Genomic DNA, 11,295 nt, shown 5'->3' on the forward strand with positions numbered 1-11,295 from the left:
TGTCCTTCATAATTTATCAACATATGACATAGCTGTAACATTTGTTGTAATAATTGCAGTTTTAGATACACTTTAAGACTATAATGTTCACATTCTTATGATTGTTGCACCTCACACGGTGGTGTCATGGTTAGTACTCTGGCCTCACAGCAAGAGGGTCGTAGGAATCTGGCTAGTGGCTCTTTTATGTGGAGTTTACATGTTCATGTTCTCTTCAGTCACTGGTCATCCAGCTTCCTCCCACAGTCACATGCAGCTCAGTTGACGGATTTAAGGAGGGTGTACCCGCCTCTCGCCCAATGTCAGCTGGAACTGGATCCCCGCAACCGGAGATAAACGGTTAAGGATAATAGATGAATGATTTCAGCACAAATGCTTTTTGCTGAATGGCCAACACAGAATTTAAGCTCAAGTCTGAGCACCTTACTTGGTAGTTCCTGGAACTACATTTTACCTGGCCGACAATCTTCCAGGTGAAGCCTGAGCACCCCCTGACTGTGCAGCTGCAGCAAGAGGTCAAACTCAGCTGTCATGGTGTGGAGTCCTCTGTTAGCTTTTACATCATCGTAGTAGTGGTTAGTCAGGGCATAGAGTCCATGTGGGTGATTACTGAAGGGCCAGAACCCGTACAGATGCACGTTAGAACAGAGTTCCAGTGCCAGGCTAGTCATCATTATGCCGGTGCTGAGCCATGCTGCTTTTATGCCTTGGGAGCGCCAGAAGACAGCCAGTTTCTGGAGGTATTCAGGGTTTAAGAAGACGGGCCGAATGGGGCTTTCAAAGTCCTCAGTGGCATAGAGGGCCCTCATGCACAGAGGAGTGCAGAACCCAAAGGAGAAGGCAGGAAGGAGCAGCAGGGAGTCACCATAGATTCGCAGGCTCTCCACAAACGGACGCCGACGTCCCATTAGAGCCCCGTACCTGAAAATAGACAGCAGATGTGAAGTAAAAAAAACAAAAGAACATTTCAAGGTGCTGTGAGATTCATCCTATTACTCACTTCTTTTGAAAGATTGTTGGGTTTGCTGTCACAAGGTCAGTCTTGGTGCCCACATCTTTCTCATAGCCATCTTCCAATGGAGGAAGGTTACACCTGAACAAACAGCAAAGAAGATCAAGAGAATGTTCTATGGAATTTAAAGAGATTACAATTGTTATCAGCCTGTCAAGCCACTACATTGGACAACTTTCTCACCTGAAAACAAACTGAGCTGAATCGATCATCTTTCCACAGTCGCTGTCAGTCAGGATCCCTCCGTTCCCAACAACAGCACACGTGTCCCATGTTTTATTTTTAAATGGATGCCTCTTGAATCAAAGCCAGACAAAATGAAAATGATACAATAGCATTTGAGCATCCTTAATCCTGTAACTTGACTACTAAGTTTAATTATTTATTGTTTATTGTAAATTCCCAACATGTATTCATTGTATTACTTCAGATTTTGGGTTTACATAATGTGCTTTTGTCATTGGTCAAAAAACAACAACATCTGACTTTAAAATATATATATATTTTATTTATTACAAAGCTGTCTGAAGCTGTTTAAAAGTCCAAGTGTTTTATTGGATACTAAAAGGTTTTAACATCTTTATGGGAATTATTTGCTATTTCTTTATCTTCATCTTTTATCTGTAGTGACTTTATCTTTTATTGGTTTGGGTCAGTGGGAGTGGATGCTCCTGAAATCAACAGCAACAGAAAACATTTATGATAATATGCTTTCTAAAAGAGCCTTATTAGGAAAAAGAAATGTATAATATCTTTACATAATGTCATATCCAATTCCGGTGCATGTGGTTATGTGATTATTCTTTCAACAATTAGTAATTGTAACCCACATTTAATCATTAGTCATTCATTCATTCTTCAGGTATTCATTGACTTTAAAAGGAACCCTCCTCATAATCTACCTGCAGTTATTAACTAAGCATTCAATAATAATTGTTGAAAAGTTAACCTCATACTGATGCTGATTTGGCAAAGGATCATCAGCACATGTACTTTTATCAAAAGTTCAGAAGTTTTAAAATGACGTCATCTTGATGAGATTTTTTTTTATTTATTTCTTTATTGTATCTGTTTCCATAATCTCTTTTATTGGTATGGGTCAAAACAGTAACAGGTGAGGAGGGATTGTTAGAATACACAGTAAAATTGCGGACGTGATATTAATTTATCTCTCCCAAGTGTACAAAGTCATAAAGAATGTCCTGTTAAACCCTGTCCACTTTAGCCACCTTTGATCAGTGAGTTCAGGGTTCTACCATTTGGTTACAGATAAACATAAATCTGCCACCATTTCCTGACCAATAAATTTGAGAAGTCAATAGTTCCTGCTCCTTTTGGTCTGTTGAATAACAGGAACTGGTGTGATCTGTTTGTGTACCGATTGGTGTGCTGACTGTAAATCTGCTGGCGGTGCAACAAATTACCCCTTTGGGATAATAAACATTAAGGTACCTTAGCTCACCTTTATGAGGTGTCAGACTCATGAGATTTATTAAAGAAACACAACCTGCATGACTTGTGGCAGAAGTTACAGGAGCAAGCAGTGAAATAATGTCTGTGGTAAAACACATGAGGAAGAATCATGATACCAAAATAGTGACAGATGTTAATGATGGAAATATCAATGAATGAGACACAACAGACCTTTGCAAAGGTGCTGAAAATCTCCGGGGTCACCTCGAGGCTCCTCTTCTTTTCTCCATCGTACACAATCTTGGATCCCACTGGAGTGTTGGCCTGGGTAATGATGGCCTTGTCAAAACCATTACACTTGCTGCTCAGCTCAGATCTGAGGAACCACAAGGACTTTATTTAATAAGACAAGATGGTCAAGAGTGTTGACTGACCTTCAAAATGTAAGTTGCCAAATAAATAGTTATTTAAATAAAATAATAATAATAATAATAATAATAAATAAAAAGTTTCTTCTTTCATATCAGAATTTCAGATGTATTTAAAATACCTCTTAAATAATGTCATTGTTCATGAACTGTATGTAATTCCTGCCTGCATGGACTATGAACACTGGAGGAACAGCATATCCGTGTTCAAGCAAGGACAATTAGTTTCACTAAATAAAAAAATGTATTTTAAAAAATCAAAACTTTTATTTTTATTTTTTTTACCTGAACTTTGTGTAATTGTTTCCCTGCTTCATCCAGTTTTGAGAGTAACGCTCTTTTACTTTGGCAATGACCTCCCTGTGACACACACACACACACACACACACACACACACACACACACACACACATTCAAATACAGATACCAGCAAATAAAAAATATTTTTTTTTAAATAAGAGAAATAGTGACAGTAACAACAGGGGAAGCATGTCTGCTTTCACCTGCAGCCTTTGCAGAGTTCAGAAAGTCGAGGAGGACTTTTCTTATGACGAGGTGGTCTGTAAGGTTCCACATTGCTGTGGACGGAACAAGTGGATATTTTAGTATTACATTATGTTGTCAGCATCACATGAGAACAAAATTAATTTTTTGTAAAAGAACTCTGATGTAGTCCAGTTGGAGTCTTGTATTGTATGAGTCCCAGTTTTCCCTCATGTCTGCACCTGTGGGACTAAAAACCTATGACAGATTGTCATTATACTATATAATTGCAGTGCCCGTTTGGGCAGGTGCAATGTGCAGAAGTGCTCAACCAAACAATTTCACATGTGATATTAAGCCTCTAATCTACAATCTCGTACCTCTCGCTATTTTTATTTTGTCTCAACTTCTGTCATATGGCCTGTGAATGGTATCTGGAGCAGGAGTGGCCATTCTTTTTGCTGTGTTGTTAACAAGGAAAAAGTTAAACTTAGAAGTCCAAGGAACCTGACCACCCTTACTTGGCCATAGAGCTTTATGTTTACTGTCTTGTGTTGCTTTGCGAAGCATATAACTTGTGACTTAGTTATTGACAATTTAAAACCCCATTTGTCTGACCATTCCTCCAATTTGTTTATTGCTGCTTGCATTTTCTTACTGATGTACTCCAGATTACGACCCCTGACCCACAGTGCCCCGTCATCAGCGTAAAGTGATTTCCCTATTTTCTGTTCAGTCTCTTCAAAAAGGTCATTGATCATTATGTTAAAGAGTAATGGACTGCACACACTACCTTGTGGAGTTCCATTCTCTACCGGATATCTACTAGAATATTCTGTCCCTATATTTGACTTCTATGGTCCTACCAAACAGAAAGTCAACCACCCCTGTTAAAAGTCCCACTGTTTCCCAGTTTAGTCCTTTCACACCAAGGTATTTTTCTGCTGCCCTTACTATGATTTTAATCTTTTCAGCTTTCCTTTCAGTTTGTGCTGAGCAGTTTATCACATCCACCATAAACAATATAGTCACTCTTGCTCACTATCACAGTATCTTCATTTATTATCACCTTATCACTTCTCTCTCTGTAAACTGATTTGGATGCCTCTGCCTGCTTGGACACTATCTTAACTGCCTCGTAGTATGTTACTCCTTGGCACACTTTAACTCGCTGCACCTCAGCCGCTTTCTTGCTCCCCTATACGTTGAGCTGTGTTCCCCACCACAGTTGCTGCACTTTAGCTTAGCCCTTTGCTCACATTTCCCATACTCGTGATCACCTGCACATCTTCCACACTTTTCCTTCCCTCTTTCCTAATTTGCTGCTACATGTCCATATTTCTGGCACATACGGTGGAGGAATGTATGGTCTGAAGTTCTGGGCCAGATCCGCATATCGGACTCGGCCCGGTGTCCTTTGGCACAACGGGCCAATACCGGTACGGGTCCGTTTTTTTTTATCTGGGCCGCAGCTGGGCCAGTTCCCATCTGGACTCGTCCCAGTGTCCTCTGCCAATACCGGTACGGGTCCGTTTTTTAAAATCTGGGCCACAGCTGTGCCATCTCCCAACCAGACTCGGGCCAGTGTCCAAGTCCGGTTTTAGTATAAGTAAAAACTCTGTATAACTCTGTGGCTAGCAGATTATTGTAATCTTGCATTCAAAATAATATTACACATTTTATCACTTATTCCTTCTGAAAATGAAAATATGCAAAATAACCAGAGTAAAATAACCAGAGTAGAGATTATTAATTAGTAGCAGAGCTTTACCATTTGGAAATGTTACAGTAGAACACCCAACATTTTTGAGAACAATTTCACTTAGTGCATTAACGTCAAGTTATTCTTAATTAAAGCAGTCATCTGTGCAAATTCTTCTCCTGCTAAAGATATTACCATTTGTTTTAGAGAGCTTGGAAAACAGTTTGGATTGGAAACAGTACCTGAGGTTAATGATCTACAGTATTTACAAGGAAAACTGAGAGACTTCCAAAGTTATCATCAAGTCATCCACGCTTTATCAGTCAAATTGCTTGTGATAAATATCAGTAAATACATAACTCAGAATTGTTGAAATAACCATTTAATTTTTATTATTATTTTTTCCTTATTACAATCATGGCAGTTGGCATGGCATCGTCTCTTAATTCCCAGGAGGTGTCTGCGAACAAAAGACCAGGAAGAAAGTTGTCAGTAACACCAAGGCAGTCCAAGTAATGCAAAAACAAAACCCCACTTTTGTCTGTTAAGAAAGTTGTCAGTGTTCAAACTGTGTGCTCTTGACAGATTGGAACAAACACACTTCTATCTAAAATTTACCTCAGTTAATGCCTCTTTGGCCCGTTCCCGCTCCCTTCGGCCACCACCACGGTCAGTGGCCAAATTAAACCAGCGGATGGCGTGGGCATCAATTTGTGTGTCTGCTGCGCTGGTGGCAGCAGCATTCTTCCTTACAGCTCCTGTTGAAAAATGTGCCACATTTTATAAGCATCCCCAACATCCACCCATTATCTATCCTGTTTATCCTCAGATAGGGGTTTCACACCGACAGGGCACCGTGCTGGTTCTGGTTTCAGAACACAATTTTTCGACACCATGCAGCCACATATCTTAGTTGAAGAAGTGAAATGTTTGGTGGTGATTTGAGCATCTACAGAATCTCATGAAAAGCTAGAAAGCAGTACAAGAAATAACAAGTTGTATTTTTTTGGGGTTTTTTTTTACTAGGGGAAGAGATGGCCAAGGCTGGGCTCATGTTAGCCCCAGACCAAATAATTAATAAACTTCTGCAAAAGGCCTGCAAGAACAGTGTCTCATATTCAAATACTTACTGATCAGCAGGGTTCTCGCCTGCATTTCTTTAAAGGACCTCTTCCCATTCATCCCCTTCCAGTTCATTGCCTTTGCACTCTCATTGGCAAACAGCCTGGAGAGGATATTCCATATCACCTTCTTGAGGTTTTCACCTCCCACAGCACCCAATGCAGAAATCTGCAAAGACAAAAGTATTTCATATAAAAGACAAAAAATAAGTATACTCATAAACTGTCCAAAAACTCTTTCCCAGAGCCTTTGCTGCTCCAAATTCTCAGATGCACTATTCGCCTTATTTATTCCAACACTTAACGTTTAAATAAAGAATTTTTGTACTTCTTGTGGTTGTGTATATTCTGCTATTTGTCTTATAATCTATTTCAGTCAGGTACTCTGGAATGAGAACAAATAATTTATTGAGTGTAAGCATGGCAGGCTGCATAGTTATCCTTGAGCATGGCTGCAGCAGGTTTGATGTCAGGCTCTGTCTCAGTTATTTGTTCCCTGAATGATCTGCTTTACCAGACATTACAGGGAATGAAGCAGACCCCGCAGGGAATCATAGAGACAGAGCCCACAGGTGGATGCTGGGGGGTTTGCAAAACATCATGGGCAGCAGCAGCAATGAGATGTACCCAGCAGCAGCAGAGCAGCAGCAGAGCAGAAAATAGCAGCATCAGCGGCAGCATAGCCAGGGATAAGCAGGTAAGCTAGGGGTTTCCCCTATTTGGAGGAGGAGAGCATGTGATGATTAGCTGATCAGGATGGGCACCGCTTGAGTCGTCTGTCTGAACTAGCTTTGCATCATTTAATTCCCTCTGAGTGCATCTTATAGCAGTTGCTTTTAACATTTTTGTTGTCCAGGTGACTGTACAATGACAAAAAAGCTCTTGAATCTTGGATTGAATCTTGAATCTTCCTGCCACCGATCGCACTTTACACACTGCACTTTATAAGTATATACTATTTATACATTTCTTTTTATTACTTATTTGTCCTTACTGAAGTATGTACTCAAGTGAGACTGAGACAGAGGCACTGAATATGCAGAGAACTAACACAATATAAGCACCGATCAGATTTGTAGAGCCAAGACAAAGTAACTTTAGAGGATGATGGGAAAAATAAAAATCATAGTCACCATGTTCTGTTTCCCACGGGCGTTTGCTGGATTTCTCAACCACTGCTCCAGATCCTCAACCTCAGGCATGGTAGCCAGTGGGAGACTGATTTCATGAGGCATTTCAGCCACAGGAGTTTCGGTCCCCATTCTTGCCGCAAGGTTGTTCACTGCAGTGGCAAGCTGCATTTGTTGTTCCTTAATGTGCTCCAGCAATGTCAGGATGTGCAGCTGAGCAGCTACAAAAAGAGTAGGGAAACCTATTAAAACTGTTATTTTAGGATTGTCACATTTTATTTTCATAAAGTTGTCATAAAAACCATTGTATTTAAATACAATTTCCTAATATCTATTTTTTTAATGGATGATTAAGGAGAATGCTTGTTAAAAGCTATTTAATGGGGTGTGAAGAGGGGTGCAGGGTAAAATTCCACTAAATACATAAAGAAAAAAGTAAATTCCATTGAAAAAAATCCTATTTAGTCTGAATTAATTCATTTTTAAAAATTTGACAGTTTTACCTTGATCAATAGATGGCTCATTCCCCATATTCAACCTATAATCATTGTGTAGACACAACTCTCTATTTTAAATTGAAAGGAATTTACCAGAGCAAGGAATAGGCCCAATGCCCGCCCTCCCCAGTCGAATCGTTGGATTGAACAACATATACCCTTGCTGATCATTTGACCAAGGTGACACCTTGGACACCTTGGCACCGTGGACACTTGGCGCATGTTAGGGACAGCTGGAGCCACTGGAGGCACTGGAGCTGGGGAGAGATAAGTTGAAAACATTGTTTTAGCCCAAAAGTGATCACAAACTGAATGAATTTCGAAAGAAGTATAAGAGAATATTGATTGAGAAGATTGATTGAGAATATATTGTGTAATGACCACGTTCAGAATGGCTGTAGTACTGTGGAGGACTGGGAGGCCCAGATGTTATGGGGCCAAGGGGTGTATCTGTGGAAAATGAATATGGCAATATGCTATCATAACAGCAAATCAAACATGTTTATGATTCATATCTGGCTGGAACATGTTAAGTTTCCTAACCTGCTTCAGTCCCATGTCAGAAGTAAGCTACAGTAGATATTCACAAAAGCAATGCTTACAGAATTATTCAAGTGAAAAACAATAACATACCTGCAAAGCGAGACGATTCAGTGTATTGGTGGCTATTGGGTACATCAGGAGTAGGGGGTGGAATAGGAGGCAATGGAGTCTGAGAGAGACTGATGTTTCTCCTCTTTTTAGCCCTCTCTGGCTCCCTGTCTTCAGACTCAGAGTCTGTATCTCCAAAGATGACCCTAACAAACAAAACAATTAACAATCAAGAATAGTTAGTTAATTAACTTTTGTAATGGGTAAAACCAGCCAAAACCAATTAGGAGACTCCTCTTACTCACTGGCGTTTAATTTATGTTGGAGCTACATCAATGAACAACTTCAAAATGAGTAAGAATTGCTTCAAACAGACACCCTAAAAATTCAGTTAGTCTTTATCATGAATCTACTCTAGGAATCACTGTGCCATTTGACCTCTGAAAAAGCTAAATGTACAGGTTTCACAACACGTAGTATGTGAGCTTGTCTTAAAGGAGCTATATGTACAGTAGGATTGTGGCCAAAACTGTTGCTGGAGTCAAATTCAAAATACTGCAGCGCATTGTTTCCATGATTCCTTTGTCTCTGGTGACATATTGGGTCATTTTATGATTACTTAACATACATTTCTTACATACAGCTCCTTTAAACTTATCAGCCTGAATGTTGAATGTGTGTTGTATATCTTTGAACATCAAACCTTGGCTTAACCTTTCTTTTTGTAATCACTTCCTCCTCGTCATCTGTTTGCAACTCTGACGTGTTACATGTCAGTGAGGCCTTCAATTTGTCCCTTGCCTTTAGATAATCACCTGATCAGAATTCACAAAAAATTTATCAGTCCACTTCAAATGCAAGAAACTGAATTTCATCTCTAAAATGGATCCTTACCAGCTCTGGAGAGGACACGGACATCATTAAGTGTCCAGCCTGTTGCTGGGTCCTCACATTTTTGTACCGCTCTATTTATGCGTTCGTCGTTGTTATAGTTTGGCCACCAAGTGACGCCATCCGCAAACCATTTCTCTGGGATGATGTTCACAGTTTTGTTGGATGTGAATTCGACAACCAAAAACATCTGAAATAGAAATTGAATAATTGAATTACTTAAAAGAAATAGCAAAATTTTCCTCCAATAGTCATTTAATGTATTGAAGTATTTAGACACCTTTGTGGGGTCAAGTTGCTCTTCTTCAATTCTTGTGTTCAGTGTTCAGTCAGTCAAGTCAGTCTACAGTCAAAATAAAATAGTTAAGAATATATCCTAAGAGGTTTGAGCACTACTACGGCAGATATGCAAAAGTGGCATGACAACAAATTTGTCTTTGTAAGGCAGGAGCATACACTTATGCGAGACTTGTGACAGTTTGGCCACCTTAAATGGCCCTGTTGGTTGTAATACTACAAATATTCTTAGAAAATCTGAGCTCATTGGATAGTCAAAGAAACTTTCCAGTTGTGTAAAAACTTTAAAGACAACATGTATTCCCTCCACAGACTTAATGATGTTATATACAAGACAAATCTCTCCATCTATAGAAAAAACATTATCACCTGTGGAAACTCTCATGGACCACTGTTCAGTCTTAAGTTCCCTGTACTGTGCTACTGCTTGAAGGCCATCAGGCACAGGCCCAACATAGTGTTGCATTCTTAAATCCTTACGGGGCAACTCAGTGGTACTGATCTTTTCAACTTCTGACAATCTTCTTATTATCTGTGCAAGGGGAAATTCTGGCTTTCTTACAAACCTCTTCAGTTTATGGAGATAATTTTCATATGGAAAAGCTGAGATAGAGTCCAAACAACCGTAAAGGTGCGCATCTGCTGATAGATGGACTAAGGCATGCACATTGTACACTAGGGCATCTTTGCCATAAAGCTCCCCAAAATGACTTACAAATGTTGTGAGCAGTGTGTTTGCATAATTACTATACAATGAACACAACTGAGGACTGACAAGGATACACATACCTGTATAAAATAACATAAAGTTGTTATATAAATCACTATTCAAATATGGTGCCAGAGCAACTGAACCAGTATACAACAGAAACTGCCTTAGTTCAGTTGCTTTCCAATGGTCTAGCTCTCTCAGAGACCTCGGCTTCCTTGCAAACTCAGCAGGTATATATGCCCGCATCTGAATCAAATTTTCAGAAATCCTGTCAACAAGAGTAGAAGACAAACGAAATTTCAATGGGCCCCTCAGCCAAACATTTAACAATCTACGTGTGACACCTAAACATGCAAGGTGCATGTAATCCAGAGGGAATCTAGATACCATGCCCACATCTAAACCAGAAAATCCATGTGCTCCCTCGTGGTGATGTGTCTCATCTGTTCTGTCTGAAAATGATGAGTCAGTCCGTAACACTAAATCATTAATGGGGTATGTCATTCTATTGTTAATATAAACACCTGGCTGGCAACACTTGTCACATCCGTGATACGCATTGTGAGCTTTTGTATTTTTTACAAAAGCTCTAGCTGGAGTATCACAAATAACAGAATCCAGTTCAATGAAAAATCTTTTTCCTCTAAAAAGAAATCCTTCCTGCAACTGCTTTAACTCGTCAGTAAAATCTTTCAAATAATCATCAGGGGCATTTGTTTTTTTTGTACCACAAAAAAGTCCGATGACAACAGGTTCCTTCATTGGAGCACTTAACAAAAGTCCTAAAATGGGCCATAGTTGTAAATTCGAGCTCTTAAACAGTGGCAAGCCGTCAATATTTATTTGTAATCTAAAAGTAAATCCGTCTGCAATGTTTTCTACGAGCTGGGTCAGGGTGTTGTGCAGTGCTGCCAGGATACCTTTATAGTGATACAAACCGCCACATTTTTGTTGGACTTTATATTCTGTATTGGTTTGAAGGATGGTTCGAGCATCCTTTGGCAGTTCTGGGTGGTAA

The 11,295-nt window shown here is 39.7% G+C and overlaps 1 protein-coding gene across 1 annotated transcript; it reads right to left on the reverse strand.

The window, feature by feature from the left end:
* Positions 1–214: 214 nt before the first annotated feature.
* Positions 215–10,031, reverse strand: LOC131973046 (uncharacterized). The gene is made up of 14 exons (XM_059334889.1): positions 9,935–10,031; positions 9,081–9,192; positions 8,420–8,583; positions 7,293–7,510; positions 6,169–6,328; positions 5,657–5,796; positions 5,281–5,294; positions 3,357–3,431; positions 3,139–3,213; positions 2,657–2,801; positions 1,196–1,308; positions 1,001–1,093; positions 455–921; positions 215–312 (listed from the first exon to the last, which is right to left on the reverse strand). Exons 1-14 carry the CDS (start codon positions 10,029–10,031, stop codon positions 215–217), a joined length of 1,971 nt encoding a protein of 656 aa, XP_059190872.1.
* Between the last annotated feature and the right edge of the window lie 1,264 nt (positions 10,032–11,295).

This window comes from Centropristis striata, chromosome 6 (assembly GCF_030273125.1).
Source record: "Centropristis striata isolate RG_2023a ecotype Rhode Island chromosome 6, C.striata_1.0, whole genome shotgun sequence".
NCBI lineage: Eukaryota > Metazoa > Chordata > Actinopteri > Perciformes > Serranidae > Centropristis > Centropristis striata.